Consider the following 21,318-nt stretch of genomic DNA (forward strand, 5'->3'; position numbering starts at 1 on the left):
ATGGTATAGAATATTGCAAGTGAACATAAACAAAAATGTAATTAAATGGAAAAAAAATAAATATTGAAATAATCATTTATTTTTCACACCTTGAACACACCAAGTTCATTCTCAACTCAAACACCCAACATTGAATCAAGAAGAAAAAATATTTAATACTTTACCATTTGGGCTCTCTTCATCTATGGCCACAATAGTAGCAGGAGGACCTGACCGAGAGAGTTTACATTCTGGAAAGATGGAAACAAATAATGTTACACTGATATACGTTAATGTTAATACATGTTAATAAATGTTTTGTTAAAAACTAAAATAAAATGCACTGAATTATTTATGAGAATAATCAGTTTAAAAAGATGAGTAAAGTGCAGTAAAAAAGGAAGAGTGATAATGGAGGCAAGAAAGTAAAGAGAGGCTAAACTATTTTCTAAGGAAAGATCTACCCTGTTACAATCACCTCTGAATTGTCAGCAGGCATTAATACTGTAGCATGGTGACTGAACACATTTAGCAGAGGAAGGAAAAGGTGATCATTCTTACCCTCATATTGCCAGTCTGCAGTTAGCGACAACCACACCAAACCAGAATGGAAGAAAGGGGAGGAGGAAGATAGCAGTCAAGGAGGGACAGGAATTTGGAAAAAGAAAAAGAAATGAAAAATGAGCAAAGACCACAAGGGCAAAGATAATCAATGAAGCAGGTTTGAATATATAACATGCAAAAAGAAGGTTTAAGGAGTGAGTACTTGCATACGCAGTACACAGTTGTCAAAATGTCAGAATTTAGCTTGTTCTGACACCAGAATGTTTTGCAGCCTATTACTATGGGGAAAAAACAACTTAACTCTGCAAACTTGAAATATTCCCATTCAAAAACAGAAGAGTGCCATCATATGAGTTCTCCTTCATACCTCTGTCCTTGCCAGGATACATGAAAACAAGACTACCTACATTCAGTAGACAGGCTGACATTATAGTACAGGTTTTGAGGATGGCTGTGAAACTCTCAGAGGAAGCCTGGAAGATGGATATCTGCTCACCGAGAAAATAGACTTCATGCAACAATGATCACACTTTATCTCCCTCTCACCTAGCAACTCTCTCATACTTTCCATTATGACACATTACTCAAATTAGATTATTTCAACATTCATCTATAATGTTTACAGTATTTACCCAAAGGAGAATCCAAAAAAAAAGATTTAACCCTCCCTCAACTCCATATTTACCTAAAAATGTTGGAATTTTTTTTTGCAGCTGATCATGCAGAGAAAACAGTTTTTTTTCCCCTTCGTCTTTCAAATTTTAAAGCAACCCCTTAAACCAGACCAAAGGTAGTAATTTTTTATTAATGTAAATCAGGTGGTAAAGCTGATGAAACTATGAAACAATAAATATTCCTTTTTTAAGAGAGCAGCAGTTTAAGCTTGCCTAAATTCTGAAATAATCATATAGTATTTGTAACTTTCTATATTGCCATTAGAGTTCCCCTATCTATTTCACCCATTTTAAACACACATACCAGCATAAAAAAAAAATCCCTTGATTAAAAACACTTCAGTTCTTGTCCTGCTAACCTTTTTGCATCTTAACCATGCTACATTAACTACACAATGTTCTCTTCAATAAAAGTTATGCACTGTAAAATGAAACTAAAGCAATAAAGCAATGCTATTACTCATTCAAATTCAGATCTTATATTTAATCAAAAATAATATTAGACATCAAATGTCAAAACACAGCAATATCTGTTAATATACTGCATATCAAATACATGCTAATTTTGTTATGTATCACTTTCAGAATAGTTAGGAAAAAATACCACGAAAGTTGTGAAATACAGTAAAAAATTGAGAAATGGCATAAATGGGTATTACTAAGACAATATCAGAATCAAAGCTTATGAATACAGATACTTTTTAATCAGTATAATATAATTTAGTGCAAACATTAATGCCAATATTTGCCATGTCTTTATGCCTGACACTAAATTTGTTTTGGTGTTAAATTACAAGTGGTATTTACTGTTCAGGCGCAGTGGTAATTATAGCATCAAAGACAGACACTCATCTTCGCACCTGGCTGTGTTGTATATGCATTTATGAGAGTTTCCCCTTTCAGAGTACAAAAGAGAGTATTTAATCAATCTCACAGTGATTTATGCTTTGCATTGAGCAATTCATAGCCAATTGAGCCATTATTTGCTGAACAAAGCGGTCTTAGATTTGGCTTTGAAAAGGCTCCCATTGTTGCTGTGTAGAGGAGTCACATGTGTTGCATTACACAAACAGGTGGAGAGTTGTTATGAGAGAATATCTTCCCCATTCATGTAAATTAATTAAGAATACCAGTAAAACCTGAAATCTCTAATTCGACTCCTCACATTACTGTTGTTTGTCAGATGAAATAAGAAGCCGGAGCACGACAAAACTCTGCAAGGCCTTAGAGTTACACAGCTCTTCCAAAATGTAATTTTGCCATGAACTTATATGTCAGGCTACCAACCCCACAGCCCTGTGCTAAACATAAAAGGCAGCTGACTCAGTGGATAGTGAGCACAGGAAACAGTTTTAACTCATTCCATTGGCTCAGGTGTGAAAGAAAGAAGACTGTGCTATAGCTAATTATGGTAATTATCACAGGTTAAGCCATGGCGGAGGAAGGTTTGGGCCACTGCAATGAACTTCTTTAATATTGCAAACTGTCATATTTCTCTGAACAGCCGATCACACAAATCTTAACCTACCATCACTGTGTGACATGTTCAAAAGGATACATATACGTTATAAGGACCGACTTTGATGCAGCCGGCCCAGGTTCGAGTCTTGGCCTGAAGCCCTTTGATGCATTTCTTCCCCCACTCTCTCAGTCCCTTTCCTGTCCACCTACTGTCACATAAATCCCACTAGCAAGTAAAGAAACTTAAATTCACAAATGACACCAACTCATTCAGTTGCCACAAGATTAATGGAAAACTGTGAATGCCTGAAAGGAGATTTTGAAACCCAATTTCATATACATGCCAATTGTTTCTCACGTTTGTGTGGTTAATAAGCTGCTTCATTCTGTGGTGAGACACAAAATGCATATTTGAAATAATGCACTCACTCACACAACAGCTTTGTCTCATGTTTTACTTGAACAAAGTTGGTGTTTAAAATGTTTAAAAATGATGGAACGTGATTACACCCATGTGAGGATTTTCTAAAGGCAAAGCTCGGGTTAGCAGCTTAGGAAGGTGCACGATCTATGGAACAACAGTCACTAGTTACATCACACTCTACCAGCTGGCCTGTCTGTGTGTATGAACAGCAGATGACAGACGTGTATCCCCTGCTTGAGTGCCTTTTTATCCCTCAGTGTAAGCCAATGCCCCTCATATATTACTAACCAGCCATTTGTTCTCCACGGGGCATCTCTGTCTCTCCTTCTTTCTCTTCCCTCGCTTTATTTCCCCTCTTGTCTCTTCTAATCTGCCTCCCCCCCCATCTACCTGTCAGCCCAATTTCCCCCTCAAATAATAAAAATTAGATGCTATGAAAAAGTAAGCCGTCTGGGCTGTAAATTTAAGGAGCAAATAAACACAAATTTAGCTAAACCTCTTAAACTTGGAGGAGAGGTAGTGCTAATTCAAAGTTCTCTCTATTTATGTTAAAATCTTTTTTATTTTATTTTTTAATTAAGCACGATTAAAACAAATGCTTCCAAGTATTTGCAAAAATTGAAAATTAAATAAATGTCATCACACAGTGAGCAGTGCAATCAAATCAGGTGCTACAGTTGTTCACCTTCTTTTTGACAGCGATCAACTCAAGATGAAGGGTTAATTGCAGTAAAGGCATAACTCTTCATCCAGTAAATTAGCTCCAACAGTTCGTGGTTTCTTGTGTACAGGCACTTATGCTCTTTCAGTGTCTTATAGGATGTACTTGTGCATTTCTTCCATCGCTGATATATCTGCATAAATTCTTGTTTTCTAAAGTTTCTGGAAAAAAAAATAATCACAAAAAGTAACTGCATGAGCAAGCATATAAATCTATCTAATACAAGGTTTTCGTCAGGCTGATGAGAAACTCCATGCAAAAGAGTAGTGAAAAACAACTTTGACAGAAGTGTTTGAATTAAGGCTGTCACAGGCATTCAATGAAAGAAAAGTTTTTAAAAAATTCAGATTTATAACTCACGCAAAGCCTTTTCATTAAAACCTGGAGTGTCTCAATAGTTCACCTCTGTATTTACCATTCAAATTCTATCTAAATAAGTGGGTGGAATGAGTAGGCTAAGCAGCCCAATGAGTGACAGAAAAGGAACAATTCTGACTGAGGAAGAAGAAAAAAGAAGCAACTTTGTCTACAACAAAAGACCACATGAATGATCATGGAGTTCCAGTAGGCTTTAGCTAGCTGAGACCAGGACTTTTTGTCTCAATATCACAAAAACAAAGCTTAGCAACTGTCTCCATGACACACACACACACATACACAAACATGTTTTGCAGTCACATCACTTTATGCAGTTAACACAATTGAGCCTATTTGCGTATCTGTCAGACACTCGCACATGCTAGAGTTACCATAAAATATACATGCTGTGGCCGTGACTCAGTGGGACACCTGGACAAAGCTGACTGTGTGTGTGTGTGTGTGTGTGTGTGTGTGTCTGGTGAGCCAAGGTCCACTGGACACAAAGACTGAGATAATCTCCTGGTATAAGATGTTGCCACTGTCGTATCATTATCACAATATTCAAGGGACAATTTAAACACTCCTAAATGCTGAGAAAAGCATGTTTGATTTACTCTTCTTTTTACATCGATTAAACAAAAGAGAGACACAGTCTTGATGAGTGAGTCTTAGAGCCAAGCTTTAGACAGACCCGTGTCACCATTTATTACCGTTGTTTAGGCTAACTTACCTGATTTTCTACACTTTTAAACCAAACATTAGACACTGCATTTGAAGAAAACATTTGCATGTAGGTATGGTGAAAAGCAACATATGCAGCATAGTAATGACACAAATTGGGGTAAATTGTACCAAACAACCTATAGACCGATGGGTACCAAAAATATCTTTAAAATAGAAAATAAGCGGCATCCCTTCAGGATGTATAAACATGTGGGAAATTTGTGTATATGCAGTTTCTTTTTTTTTCAAAAAGACCACAAAGTATCAACGATCTCTGTAATGGCCTCCTTCTGTTTAACCAAGTGGCTCATTTCATCACATGATGTTCAGAAAGGATCTGTCTGATGTGTGGTTTAAAAATAAATGCAAAGTTGTTTTCAACTTGTTTATGTTTCAGGTAAGGGATGGAGGATGATTATTAGAAATGTAGCTATCATTATCATCATTAGTAGTAGTCCAATTAGGAGCAGGAGAAGTCCTCCAATGAGTAGTGCCATTTATCTTTTTGAGATTGTTTTGGTGAGTAATGTGGTCATGACTCGGTTTCTTAAGAACATCCACAAAAATTTGTTGTGACCACTTTTACATGAGAACTATTGCAACGCCATAATATCATGACATTATCATGACATCTGTAGAAGACTGGACATGACTTGACATTTTAGGCAACACAGTTACTTTACTGAGTGTTCGAGGTCACATAACTCAGAGACACCTTCCTCCCCTCATCAGTGTCCATTTAGATGTACACTAACAAACTAGAGGTTTCTTTTCATGCATCCACTTGAAACAAATGAAAACAATGGGTTTAGCTTATTCTAAAATAATAAATCCATTACCTAGTAGCACTGAAGTCTATTTCTCAGACTATTATAATGATTTTATGTCAGACTAGTAATCGTAATATACATTCTGGCATTGAACAATATTAAAGACTGTCATCCCATTACTAGAAAAAAACTAATTATATCTAAAGAGGAGCACATCGGCTGTTAACTTTCTGAAATAGCTTTTTCCTCCAGAGTTTAAAATTCTTTCTAAAGCTTTTTAATCAGTTTGTTTAATCATGCCATACTGTGAAAAATTTGGTCTCATTTGAGCAAGTTGTACTTGACTGCATTCTACTTTTTACCATCTGTTATATAATTTGCTTGGCTTACTTTGCCTGGAGTCTAGATCATGAATGGGCAAACTCAATGGTGGTGAACTCCAAAGTTTGCTTGAGTAATGTGTGAACACATTCTACAAATACATGCAGACAGGCGTGATCTCAAGAGACGTTCATGTTGAAGATTATCTAAAGGTCTAAATTTAGAAGGAAAAAAAAAATGTTTTCCCAACTTGATGGATGGACTTTTAATTTGGACCCACGACGGGTAAAGTTAACTTTTCTTTTGAAAGACTGAAGTGATCCCTTAAGATTTCACTTGTTTTTTTTGTTTGTTTTACCAGCCTTTAGAGTAGTACAACTAAAAGACCATAGAATGCTGGTTGTCTCTTGTATATGTAGACAGTGGGATTAATGAGGTATTACATAGTGACCTAATGTTGCAAACAATTTGTTCGTAGCAATCATACAGAATTTGTGGGCATCTAGCTTTTAATAGAGTTGCACTGGGTTTGCACGTTTATTACATGTTCTCTGAAGATAATATGCTTTTGATAAGAAAACTATTCAAACTGTGCAAATATAAATGGTAAAACAAGTGGCAACAATGGTAATGTTTCATCATTCATTCTATCCATAAGCTCTGATAGCTGATTCACAGTACAGCTGCAAAAATACAGATTACCCAGTAGTTTGTTGCAGAATAACTATCTGACCGTGAGACAAGATCAACCACAGAAAACATAGTACACAATATTTCATACAAGAGACATGACAGACATGTCTGTAAAAAGAAATTACAATACAGGACAAAAAGAAGAGAGCAAGGGTGCTTTTTCACAACAAGTTCTCATGTATCATGTCCTTTTTAAGCTTCCATCAGCAGGTACGCCAATCTACACACTTCCCTGGGGTCTGATCCCACTATATCTTCCCTGCTCTACCCAACCAGTGAGCCATTCATCCATCACCCGTTCATCTCTGTCCATCCCCTCCTCTGCTCCATTCATCCGTGGAGGACAGAGAAGGAACAGATGAGAAAAAAAATTGTGAGAAAAAAGATTTTGAAGAGTAGAGACAAAAAATAAAAAGCAAAATTGGGAGAGGACAGATGAGCAATGACTGAGCAAGAGGACAGAGTGCTGTGATGAGCGGATGGATGGGAAAGCTGAGAAAGAGGAGATGAGTAAAAGGAGAGGATTGTTGAAGTGAGGCAGTCTGACCTTGTGTTAGATTGATGTATCTCAAGAGAAAACGCATTGCCAAACAGCTCACACACAAAAACACATTCACACAAAGGTACAGGTACGCGCTCAAGTTCAGTTCTGTAGAGATCACTACTATGTCACTCTGCATGGCGTATCCATTATCCTGACTCTCCCCATTTCTGTCTCGGTATGTCAGCTCGGTTCCCAGCCAGTGCAGGGTTGAACACAGCTGACAGCTGTAGTTGTAGTAATCAGACAGCACTTGTTCTGCAGACAATGTGGAAATACATAAATGGCTCCCAGAAAGCCCCAAACAATCCTACATCCTTTCCCAAAAAAATGTGATGCACACACTTCTGGGTCATGGTGATGAATGAGGAAAAACAGACTTGAGGGGTCTGCCATGTCCCCCACAGAAAGATGATGATATTTATATATCATCATCTCTCTGACTCATAGTGACCCCATGCAGAAACAGAGAAGTTGACTATCAAGATACCATGTGGATTATTTTTCAACCACTGTTAGTGCTGCAGGGCAATGGTTTAAAGAGCAACTTGTAGTACTTACTTTGAATTTGGACACTTTTGAACTCACTTAGGATAATGAAAGGGATCAGTTAATCTTTTCTCAAACGCTTCTAAGTGATAAACCTCTAGTACTTATACTTCGGGAATCCCCTTGGCAGAATGGCTGTCCCACATAATCACATAGTTTGCATCTGGTAAACTGTTCTAGGTTGCACACACGACCTGGAGATATTGGTACAGAATTGGTAACTGCAGTTTGTCAAGAAAGAGCTAACAATAACAACTAGTCTTTTAACACTTATATTCAGATTTTTTTTTCCTCATTCACCGTTGGGACAAAAACAACTAGTTTAAGTTTAAGCACAAAACTATTTAGTAAACAAAACAACGAAAAGAAATCCCTATGGTTTCTAATGTGTTAGCTTGATTACGATAAAGACTGCACGAAGACAAGGGTCATAGAGGTTTGTTTATAGGTTGTTCTGTCAGAAGCCTTCAGAGCAGAAAGCTTTCAGGAAACTAGGTAAGGTACTAATTAGAAAAAAAGTTTAGGTTCATTTCATGGTAAGAATAGGCCACATTAAGTATTTTGTGTGTCTTTTGACATATCAAAAGGCTTTACTTCACAACAAGTGACTGGTCAGTTACAATGATGCTCCTGGAACAACATTAATGAAGATGTTGTAAGAGCAACACCAACATGGTGATATTACATCAACAGGAGTGTTGTATTTGATGTATTGTCATAATCAAAAAGGATGTTTTTAGACTAAAAGTATTATGTTTATAATGATGTGTGTACAAATCATAAAGGAACATTAATCACAGTAGAAGTGTGTTTTGGGTAAAGAAGTGGAGAACAAAAAATTTAGTTTTGCCCAGCTGCAGCATCCTTCCACACAAAATAATTTGACACAGGACTGGGAGCAAATTAAACACTTCCCCACAGTGCCCATAAGACAGATGTTACCAGATTTTTTTTGTCCAGTATAAAAAGGCTGAAGTAATTAAAGTCCTGAATTTGAATCTTTATTTATGTTAGACTACTTCTGTTTAAATCAACTGCTAGCCATAATTTTTTTCTCCTCTTATGTTGATTATTTTCCAACTCTTTCCATGAAGGCTATTTTTTTAAAGCATCGTGAGTACATCCTTCACTAGTAGATTATTCAAATACAGACTCCAAACCAAACATATATATAGTATCTTTAGTACTACAAGTGCCTGTCAAGTACACTCATGTAAAATTCATTCAGTTAATCAAATAAATAAGAAGTGGGTTTGGGGAGAAGGAAATAGAGGATCTGAGTGCAGTGATGTGGTGATGGAAGTAAAGGCAAAAGTAAGTAAATGGAAGTGGGGTAAAGTTGTGAAAGTACTGGGAGAGATTAAAAGAGACCAATCACTAGATATACCAGTCTATTCCAGAGATGGGTGCATAAGAGGGAGACGACATGCCCTCATGAAAAGAAATGGTTGACTGAGAAAAAAAAAGACAAAGAAAAGGAAAGGAAGAAGAAAAATACCTCCAATCACAAAGGAAACCAGTCACACATATTGAAATCAGTTCATACCATTAATGAGAGACTCCTGTAAATCACAGACACGATACCAGAGATGAGTTAGGATATAACTGCTATACTTTTGCCTATATTTACATGTAAGATGGCTCAGAAAGAAAATTAGAGATGAATCAATGTCTTTGTCTTTACTATCTCACAATGCTGTCAGATGCTGTGTCCTCTGTGTTCTTGGCCACACAGCAGCAAAATCCAAAAGTGCATCTACGTAGTCAAAACTAGCTACACCAATATTCTGACTTCCCCCTGCATACCTGTTGTATTTCCATTGGATACTGTACAAGCTCAATGGCAATTTAGCCCCAGTGGCTTTACCGTATCAACTTCTCAATTCCAATCACACATTACAATGTACAACTCGAATTTAATCTTATCAATTAAAGGTACTCTAACAAATGCTATGTAGCCAAGATATAATGAGCCACTTCTTTAATTTCCCATTCCATTTAAATTAAATGTTGTCCTTCAGTTGATGTATCCATTGCTCTGGCTGAGAAATGGCACTCTGGTAATTGGAAGGTTGGCAGTTCAGTCCCAAGCACCTTCACAAGAGGAAGTGTTCTTGGTCAAGATAATGAAACACCTTACTTCCCCATTATATATATATATATATATATATATATATATATATATATATATATATACTCTTACACACAACAGTAAGAGTGTAATAACACCATATAACCCTAACCTAACCCTACCCTAAAAATGTAGCTAAGAAGAGCTGACCAAGCACAGACTGGATGTGTGGTGATAACACAATAATCAACATCAATTCTGCAGGCATATCTGCCCATCTTCAAGAAGCTAGAAGTATTTTCCAATTGAAGCCGCAATCACCACAAGTTCAGTGCAAATTTGGAAGTCCTATGCTTCTACACTAGTGTTTTCTTGAGCTACAGTTACTTTTAAAGGTAATGTTACCCAACCCAATACTGGCAAAACCCAATAACGATGACAGTTCAATCATTACTCTTTTCATCCACTTTGTTGCGTCTTGTTCACATTTGCAGTTACTCTACGTCACATTTAATTACAACAGGCAGTGAAGCATTGCATATACACTTGTGAGTTAAAATTAATTAATAATCGTGTCAACTGAAGGAGAGAAATTTACCGAAGCCGAGGGCCCACATTTAAGTCCTCCATTTCTCACACTGTACTTAAACCAGCAAGTGTGTCACAATTGGATCTAATGACTGAAGTAAGGAATAAGACGAAAGTCGTAACTGATTTTAGTAATGAGCAGAAAATCAAAATGATCTTAATGAAAGGTTATCACAAGTAAGTAGGAAGAAAAGAAACATAAAAGATCTTACAGCTATTCACATTGCAGTGAAAATGCCATATTTAACATACTGCGAGGCCACCAACTCTAGATTTGAGGCTCATCAAAAATTTATAAGTACTTTTTTCGCCTGGGAAACCAAAAGTGAGTAAACAGAGGCTCTTACCTGGGGACACAACCTAATTAAAACATTCAAGTACCATCATGATGTGGGGGTCTAAAGAGCTAAAATCAACTGCTCATCCTGAGACTTAAGCTCATCAAAAAACATACCAGTACTCATATATGTCATGAGAGAACCAAAACTGAAAATATTGTTTTTCCATTGTGAAACCCAGGCTTATTAAAGTAGATCATTTTGGTACAAGCAGTTCCGCAAGAATCCTGCCTGCAACTCTGTTTGAAACCTGTCAGTGGTTTTACAGTTATAGCTGAAGGCAGCAAGACAGAACGAAGAAAAATTATACGGATATATCCAAAGAGCTTTGAGATTAAGGAATATTTGGAAAAGTAAAGCTATGTTGTATATTTACAACAAACATACACATCTATTCTTACAGCAAGGCTTGATGCCAACATATGATCCCTCTATAACTCTGCAGAGAAATTTCACAGATGTTCACCTCTGACTACAGCTCCTATCAGCTAAATGCCAACCATAGAAACCTCAAAGACCATGGGTTAAGCTGAGTAGTAATATACTGAAAAATTGAGCAGAAAGTCTAGAGAGTATTGTCCTGAGCTCTCCCAGCAGTGATGACTTAAATTTCTCCCTCAGTTCAAGGAAAAAAAATAACATGGTTTTTCAACATTGAAATAATCATCAACATGTTTTTCTCATTGGTCTTTGCTACTGTCAGACGAATGAAGCAAGAGAAGCCTTTGTGTTTGCATGTTACATAAAACTCCTATTGTACTAATTCAAATTCTAAATTGCATTATCTAAAAAGTAAAAAATGACGAGGCCCTCCCTTCATTAAATGGCTTGTAAATATGATGTATAGTTGGGATTCGGGATACTGAAGGGAATTACATCCATCAAGATGCAAATTCTAACTTTTAAACTGTAATGGGTTGCAGTGGGACTGTGGTAGCACATGGCTTGGCTGGCATCCGTCTAATTTGCCACAACAGTGTTATAAGACTGACACTCTACTGCATTTATATCAGTTTTGATCAGAAGCTACATTTGAGCACAGTGCTGTGCTGAAGTAGTTGGAACTTTTAGTTTCTTATCCATGGCGCACTTCCTACAGGGAGGTGTCTGATCAGTCCCAAATTCATTCCGCAACATGAAAATGGCCTCAAACGTGCAACTAGAGTCCTACAGAATTGTCTACCGTGACAGGAAGGAACACTGCAGCAGCTGGCGTTGTCCCTGCAGAGCCCTGATTTCTACACCATCATATCAATCTGGGATTACATAAAGAAAAAAGAGGCAACTGAGAAAACTTAAATCTACAAATCATTCTGGCAACTTCTTGGAGGAAAACTGTTTATTGTTTAACTCTGCCATTGAGAATGTTCAACATAAAAGGGATGGTAACATCTAAATATATGATTAAGTTGTTTTTTTTCCAGTTTACTGCTCTTTTAAAATTAAATTAATCCTAAAAACTATTATTTTTTTCACTTTGCTTTATAAAATAATAAAAGTATAGAGGAGTAGCAATTTATACAGCACTGTAAAGAAGTCTTAGACCACCACTCGTTTTATTCGTGTATTGCAAAAGATGCATTGACTTATTGAAAAATGTGCAAACATAAATAAAAATAAAGTCATGCATAAATAGAATGGCATGCATAAATAGAGGGTACAGTTCTAAAAAGCTTAAAAGGTCAATATCTGGTATGACCATCTGTCTACTTCAACTCAGCCTGAACCCTCTTAGACAAGCTGTCTTACAATTTCTTCATGCAGCCTTCGTGAATAGTTGTCCAGGCTTTTTGAAGGACATTTCAAAGCTCTTAGGATGTTGGCCGCTTTTTGTTCCGTTCTCTGTCAAGAGGATCCCACCCTGCTTCAATAATGTTGAGGTCGGGGCTCTGGAGAGGATTCATTCGACCTGCTGCCACTGATTTTCAGTCCTGGATCAACTGAAGGTCCAGATGCATCTCTCAGCTCCTGTGTCAGGTCTTTGCTGGATTTTTTTCCTATTTCTTAAGAGCTTTCATATACTGTTAATCTGTTTCTGTATGGCCTTCCACTTTTTTTTTTTGTTCTGTACTTGTTTAACTTCCTGAAATATTCCAAGGACAAACTGCACACCAAGCCAAGATGTGCCACGTTTTCTATCAATACTCTTTAGAAATCACATTACTCTTTAATGGCTGTCAATTGGTGTGTTGGGCATTTTTCCCAACTGCAACTAAAACATTATAGCAGACTGAGTCTTTGCAACACGCTTTGAATTAGTTGCCTTTTTAATGTTTGAATGAGTCATAGGTCAGTGGTAAGTCGCTTAACACGCAAATCAAATCAAATTTTATTTATATGGCACCTTTCATACTTTAAAAAGCAACACAAAGTGCCTCATAGAGGCTAAAAACAACAACGATAGAACATACCAATGCACCCGCCCCCATAAATACCCAGAGAGACACGGAGACAAACAGACACACACACACACACGCACAAACACACAAGCTCAGACCCACTTCCCTTATCAGACAGAGACATGGCCGGGCACCCAGACCTAAGGCAAGGAAAAAAGCCACCTTAGGGGGCCGACCACACTGAGAGGGCACCTGGCCCACGACCACAGGGAGCACTGCCACAAGGACAGCCCCGACCCGGGCAGGTAAGAGGCCCCACATCAAGGTCAGCCACCCGGGCCAGAGTAGTCCACAGAACAGCACCCCTGTCAGTGGACCAAAAGCAGCTCCCAGCGTGGTAGGCCCCCATGAGGAAACACTGGAACTAAAAACTGAAAGACTAAAACAGTGAAATAAGATAAAAAGGTGTAAAATTAACAAAATGGATAAAAAGCTTTTCAGCTCATATAGTTAAAACTAACTAAAACATGGAGTTAAAAAAAAACAAGCAAACATAAAGAACATTCCTCTGACCGTGGTCAGGTACAAGGTTTGAATTGATAATAATAATAAAAAAAGCAGCCAATGTCCAAAGAAAAACTTTGAAAGACCTTCATAAACTCTGAACTATAACTCAATGTCACAAATCAAATCTGGATCCTTGGAAGCAAAATATAGAGAAATGAGGAAGGGGCTATTGTTGTTACATATTTATTCTATCATTACAACACACACTGCATGTACCATAAACAGAATCAAATCCTGACTAGTAAGTAAGAATTAAGTATAGGGGAAAGCAAAAAATGTATATGAGATGGGATAAAAGTAACAAAATACTGAGGGAAAGTCAACTTTTCATCCTCAGTCATCAACAGATTTTACACAGCTGAATCAAAAATCTAAATTATTTGGACATGTGAAAAAAAAAGGCTTCAGCTCAAGCAAACTTTATTTGACTAAGACAAGAAAAAAATATGGAACAAAGAGAAAAGAAGAGGGAGAAATTAGACAGGGTGGAGGAGACCAGAATTCTTTTACCTTCTGTGTCTTGGCCAAGACAGGATGAGAGCAGCAACAGATAAAGAGCTCCTGTTCTCATTACATTCATCCATTGGACCTGGCCCCATGTCAGTGGCCCCAATAAGTGAGTTCTAACCATCTTCACCACCATGCTTCTCCAAGCGTCCACCTGGGGAGAGAAAGGAAAAGACAGGAACAGTCTCAATCATTACACTCATTTCTCGATGGGCAGACTGCGACACTGGAACATGAAAACATCTTGTGGCCTCAGTCTGCGCTGTTCAATATTAAAGAAACATTAAATTAAGCTTATTTACAGGCACTCCTTTACAGGGTTGGATCACCTGTGTAGTGGTTTTCAGCCACTCTCAGGAGTAAATGGAGATGGTTGGGGATCAGATTAGGTTCAGTTTAAGGTGAAGGGAAACAAACTTCACGTCAAACAGGATCTGCTCCCCCGCATCACAATCTAACAAGCTCTCATTGTGTTTGATGCGGCTGAACTGTAAGAACTCCATCCCAGTTTACAGAAGTAAGCTGTGAATTAAAGGATGTTTTACATATTGACAGTTCCCTCCATTTAATCCCAAAGGTGAGGTGCACACACAATCTAAAGCTCAGATGACATTTAATATTCATTTTATTGCTACACCTAAGAGGAACCATGCTGCAATCTAAAATCTTTGATCAATCTTTGTGTTCATACATCAAAGCAAATTCTTTCACAGGGACTGACAAAAAAAACCTGAAAATATTGAAATCCTCAAATGACGATAGAGAAGGAAAGCTTTAGTGCAATGTTAAATGCCAGAGGTGCCAGCAACATCTCAGATCTTGCAGCAGAAAATCTGCCAGATTTGAAATGCTATATGGAGGAGCAAGAGAGGAAAATGCATTAAATGATGTGTTTATGAAAGCATGTACAGCTTTCCCATATGTAGCTGCGTTAGGATTAGATTAATTACATTTTACAGGAAGAATATAAAGCCAAAGGGAAAATTAGATGTTTCTTTGAAGTTCAAGAAGCACTTGTACTGTGCTTCTCAGTACAAATGTCAATAAATTGGTCTGTGAATGATTTTAGCTCAAACTCCTCTACCACCATGACTTCCCAGCTTCTCACTTTCATAGTGGGTTCAAATCTAGTATCAGATAAAACAACTTGGGTAATTAGTGCAGACAACGCTGATGAGTTAAAGTCCTTTGGAGGGAATGTATGAGTAGAATACATTTCTTCTGTCAACCCTCCAAATAAAGAAGGTTCCTTTTCCCTTTTTGTCTTCACTTGCTCATTCACCCCTTTAAGCGTCAGACTTTCATATGCACCAACTCAGTCTTAAACTCTCAGCCAGCTTTATGCCACATGTGTATCATAGTGAAGGACATAATTACTTAAGAAGTTAAACACTTACACCTTGAGCTTTTGGAGCCACATTTCCTGCAAGACCTACCAATCTGTGGGCTGATGCTGTACTGGATATGCATCTGCCTTAAAAAATAAAATAAAATAAAAAAAAGTCTTGAGTAAAAAATTTGAATTCCTTATGGTATTTTCTCAGATTTTTCCCAGTAACAAAGGACACTACAAGTAAAGAGTCTTTTTCCATTCCCTGGTCAATTGTGACATTAGCGACCATTTTGCTTTCATGATACGTCTTCCTTAAAAATAGATACTTTATTGATCCTGAAGGAAATTGTTCAGAAAGAATATGTTCAAATCATCTGTCATCGTTTATGCATTTGGCAGACACTGTTATCCAAAGCGACTTACAGGTAGGCAGATAGGGTAAGGGGGCCTCGCCTAAAGACACCTATGGGAGGTAGCACTTTTCAGGCAGGGGATTTGAACCCAGGTCTCCCACATGGAAGGTGGAAATCTTACCACACCATTACTACACCATCCAATTGTCCATCTGTGCCTTTTTTTTTTTTACCCCTTCCAAATATGACTTTTAAATTTTTGCGATTTTGAAAAAAAAAAAAAACTCCAGAGAGTCCTCCTTCACTGGTATTATTTAATTACCTGACTTCCAATGTTCTCAACCTTCTTTTATCCAAGTCCTCATTAGCTCATTTCCACTAAAATATTCTTTACACAAAAGACACCTTCACCGAGACTGTACTCGACTTTTTCAGTAAAACATTAACCTCGTTCTTTCACACAGAATGTGCCTTCTGATTAATTAGAGGACTGATTCATGAAGCTCCCGTGGCAGAGATTACCATGACAGAGTCAGATTACTATTGCCCTGCCCTCTGAATTGAGGCAGGGATGGTTGACAATTAAAATGTAATTGTGATATTCTACCAAATCCCACAGGTGAAATCCAGTGAACATGGGGATTTAAGCCACAAGCTTCATTTAAAGATGACTCGTTAGACTCAATGCCAGTGCATTCTGAACCGTGGCGTTTTCTTTATTATTTTATTTTTTATTAAATAAATCTACCCATTAGGGTAGCAAGTGAATGTGGTGGACAGTGCCAGAGAAAGACTGAAGAGAAAACTGATAGCAATTCTGACACTGGAGAGAAGCTCAGTGGCAAACAGTGGAACAGATGGTATTTTTCCCCTTTTTCTGAGGCAGTTATTCTTATGAATCACCACATACTAGAAGTTTCTGAATCCCTAATGTAATGTTAGACCTGCTGATGAGTTTTATAAATAATTCAATTCTTTTAATGAGGCTGAAACCCGGGGCAATTAAACTCTGCATGGAAACCTTGCGACACATAAGGCTTAGCTTGCATCCCAATCATTTGTGCTGGCTTGTCAGAGTATCTAAAAATGCAAATTAGATGTTAAAAAAAAAAAGTTTCAGTCTGTCAAACTTTGAAAAACGTTTTTGTGTGAGTAATAGCATTGCAAAATTTAGAGTTTTCGTTTGTTCTCCCCCCCCCCCATAAAGGACACATTGCTTTAGAATGACTAATATACCATTTTTTTGTCCAGTTAAAAATCTTCAGCTAAAAAAAACATACTATATATCAATATAATTTTCATGTCCTCCCTGTTTGACTTTGGGGAAATTCTGCTTTCGTGCAGGTTCTGTAAGTAAATTAAGTATTTTAAGTATATTAATGACTGTCGTGAAAAAAAAAAATAATAATTTGCTCTGTAATTTGCTAATGTTACTTAGTTGAACAATTATTTTAGTTTTTAGAACTGAGAAGCAATTCTGCAAAGGCTTTTGATTTAAATGGTTATTTGTCAATTTATACACTCTAAATCCACACAAAAACTGAATGTAAAACGAATATCAATGCTAAATGCGGACTCTTCACAGCATACACCCTTTCCTTGTAAATATGAGACCAAATGACAAAGACAAGAAACATTTTCTGCAGTTTGACACAAAAAAGTTAGACAAAAGTAGCATTCCTGAAAAAAAGCATCACTGAGACAAGCTGATAATTCATGTCAGGCATCTGTTAGTTCCTAAACATCATTTGTAGCTTCCATAGCATCTCTATTCGTTCTTTCGTTCACATACCTGAACCCAACTTCTGCTCTCCGTAATGTTCTCCACATTGCTCTTTTGGCAGCGCAGCTGCAACGAGACTGCTTTGATTGGACAGTTGTTGAAGCACCTGTGCCAATGTAATCACTGACGCAACGGGCTGGACAGACGCTGATTGGCTCGACTGCTGAGGAGGCGGTCGCTGTAGTCTGAAAACCGTTAATTGGTCGTTTGTAACCTAGTAACCTTCCTGGGAGCCGCAGTTACCACGCAACAACGCTGAAGTTCTAATGGAAATACAGACTCACTTTTAAAGATGCAACAATGCTCAAGGAGAGTGTTTTATAAAAACCTTTTATCTATTTTGGTAGGAGAAATGTTAACACTTGTTAAGGCTAAGTGAGTTCTGCTATAGGATCAAGACCTTTCATTAAACGCATGTCTACTCTCCAAGTGCTTTTACTAGCTGCACAGAAAATAGTCAGATTTTTTTTATCATGAGTTTGAGTTAAGAAAACTAAGGCAATAACTTGATTTCTGAGCGTCTCAGTAGTCTATTATTATCCACAACATAAAGCCAAGTCCAAAAATGTTCAATAGCAATTGCGTTTACTTCTGCTTATGAGTGACCTCAAATGAGAGATTCAAAAGCCAATTTTTTTTAATCTAAAAAAGAATAGCACCTCAGTTCCATTTAATATAAAATAACATGACTTAACTGTCTCATGGTAAACAAAGTGACGTTGTTTGTTGCAGAAATGTCACCATCATTAAACTATAGCTGGGTCTGGCCAAGAATTGTACTCTTGGATTTATATGATAAGGCCATATGCATCCTTTCATGTTTGCTTATATTCTAGCTTGAGCTCAATAATAATTGAAAAAAAAAAAGAAAAATCAATTAAAAATTCCTACTGCCAAACATTTATTTTGCCGCTGCCAAACACTGTGACCAGAGATAATGAATTTTCCTTTAAGAATAACGTGGAAATGAAGAGAAGCAGACAAATAAGATTTCTATATAGTTATAGAGGCATTAAGCTTGAAGAACTGTGGGGACTAAAATAGGGCTACAACTCTTGACAGTGTATTATCCTCATAACAGATTTAAAAAAAAGTGCATTTTTTATATATATACATATATATAGGGAACACAAAAAATAGTTTGCAAGTTTGACACTCTCCAGTGGAATGTATTCAGGTGCTAACAACACTCACATTTGGTCTTATTTCATCTTCTACCAACTTCATCTCAAAAGACATTTCTCATGAATAAAATTTTGAGGCATATGTTTGAGCTATCTGTTCCATTCTCCCAGTCCATGTGTTTGCATTTCTTGACGAGGACCCCTCTGTAAAACTAAATTGCAATCTCAGCCAAGTTTAACTGACTAGAAGAAGGGTAAAAAATATACAGTGCATGTGCTGCAGTCAAATATAACCACACATGTAAGTGACAGTCCTACAACTCCACAAGTTGTTTTAACTCCTTAAATTAGATAAGAGGTACTTTATTAATCCATAAAGGGAAGTTTTACTTTTGCAGTATTAAAAGAATTTAAAAAGCAAACAATATTCATATTGACTCTTGTGGAGCCAAGAATATCTCCACTACACTGCATGTCCCTGACTACTTCAAATATAAAGAAGAGATAAACTGTGGGGAAGGTGGAAGGAAGAGAATAGATATTATTTTGATACAGCAACATTTCAGTCGAATCTGCTCACATTTACATATTTTCAGCTTCTTCTGACAGTAAAATAAGCCAAATTTAAGGAGTGACAAGAGGTCCCTGTACAGTAACCCAGTGTTATTTATATAATTTCCAAGCTTCTGCTTTTGTTTTGCTTCGGTCCTAAATATACAACCACAATGTGGTCAGACAAAATGTTGCACAGTGATTTTGGTTAGATAAAGACATAAAATAATGACTTACAGGGACACAAGAAGGGCACCGCACCGCATTCTTGGTTTGGGTGCAATCAGCAGAATGTGCTGCTCTTGTCACTCACTAAACAGAGTAGTAAAATAGCTTTCCTTGCAGCAGGAAACCAAGAGAAGGATTATGTGCCAGCATATTCCCATTTAAATACACTAAAGAAACAAAAAACGGCACTTTTGACTTTGTTACAGTGCATGTTGATTGTTAATCTTATACTGGTTGTGGATTCTCTTATTTTTCCGACATGCTAAACACTTATACAATGGATTTTAACTCTAACTGTATGAGGGTATTACACAGCACTCTACAATGTGTAGAGAAACATCATGGTGACAACCAAATGACTACATATAATACCAGTCCCACACACCAAGCTACTATGCCAGTGGTTTTATGAAGCACAGTGGAAATCAAACTGTTTAGAGTAGTTTGACTGCAAATTGATTTAAAGCTGGCCAGTAGCAATAAAGAATCTGTTGAAATTATGAATGATATATAAATAAACATCTTTCTTCATGAGTAACCAATCGTGATGATTTCAGAAATGAACTCAGACAGAACCAGTTCAGGATCACAACGATGAGTCAGCCTCTGTGTTGGGCAGAGCTGCCTCATGTTAAATTCTCTTGTAAAGTAAACAGTGCACTGTTGCAGACAATTGCAGGCCCTGCTGTGAACGTCAGAAACCAGGATGAAGTGTATTAGGGCTGAAGGCTCTTCTCCTCTGCTAGAACTTCAAAACGCTGTATTCCTCCAGAGAGGGATGGAAACACACCCGACAGAGAAACAGACGAGCACACAAAGGAGGAGAGAGAAACATGGAAATGCATAGGAAACAGAAAAAGGGAGGCGGATCAGAGAACAAGAGGAGACACAGGCAGAAAGTTGAAAGTTGTGATCCTGAAAAAAAATTCTAAGAAATCTGGACAGACAGAAAAAGAAAAAAACATGACAGAATTTCTGCCGCCTGCTGATTTCATTGAATTTTATCAGTCTATCACTGATGGTGATCACAAACGGTGGGTGGAGTAAAGTGTTTGGGTGAGAAGGGCTCATAGCTAGTGGAAGGATAGGATGAAATGGAAAAACAGGATGAGTGAAAGAGAAAAAGAAGACAAAAGATTGAAGTAAGTGCAGAGTACTAAAGACAAAGTAAGTGTTCAAAATAGCAAGATAAAGAAACTAAGGAACAACATTAACTGAAAGTAAAAGATGCTGACATGCTGTTTTAAGATGTTTTCTTCCTCCCTGTCAATGCTTGCGACTGATAAGACTTTGTTACTGTAACTGTGTGTGTGTGAGTGTGTGTGTGCTGAAAAAGAGAACAACCAGTGATATTTTCCTTATACTACCAGAGCCAACATGTCTGTTTCTTTTCTGTCAGTCTGTCTATTCGTGCATCTTTCTGCCTGTTTGTTAGTGCGTGTCTGCTTTGTCAGGTCCTCCACTGCAAAAACAGCTTTTTTTCTATCAAATTCATTTGACAGATGGCCAACAGCCTTATGAGCAGCAGCTTAGTATCTGAGGCACACCGTCTTGCTCACTGGACTCGGTTCATTTACTGGATGCAAAGGCCAAACACATTCATACCAGATTTAATCTTATTTCCAGTTATTTTTTCTTCCATGTATACAATCACTGAAGGTGTGTACACTTTGAAACACAAAACAAGGCAGTTATTTTTGCAATAGTGGGTCAGCAATTACAGTATTTAAACAATATGACAGGCTTTGTGTGCCT

The 21,318-nt window shown here is 37.3% G+C and overlaps 1 protein-coding gene across 1 annotated transcript in view; it reads right to left on the minus strand.

Moving 5' to 3' along the window:
* The window catches only part of LOC140278755 (protocadherin-15-like), a 179,919-nt gene that overhangs the window by 142,016 nt on the left and 16,585 nt on the right, over positions 1–21,318 (minus strand). The window contains exons 2-4 of the mRNA XM_072373834.1: positions 14,194–14,344; positions 541–555; positions 165–230 (exon numbers count right to left, since the gene is read on the minus strand). Coding sequence (XP_072229935.1) covers positions 165–230; positions 541–555; positions 14,194–14,326 — 214 coding nt within the window. The 5' untranslated portion in view covers positions 14,327–14,344. The remainder of the gene's footprint in view (positions 1–164; positions 231–540; positions 556–14,193; positions 14,345–21,318) is intronic.

The sequence above is a fragment of the Leuresthes tenuis genome, unplaced genomic scaffold (genome assembly GCF_036924035.1).
Source record: "Leuresthes tenuis unplaced genomic scaffold, fLeuTen1.0.hap1 SCAF_20, whole genome shotgun sequence".
Lineage (NCBI taxonomy): Eukaryota > Metazoa > Chordata > Actinopteri > Atheriniformes > Atherinopsidae > Leuresthes > Leuresthes tenuis.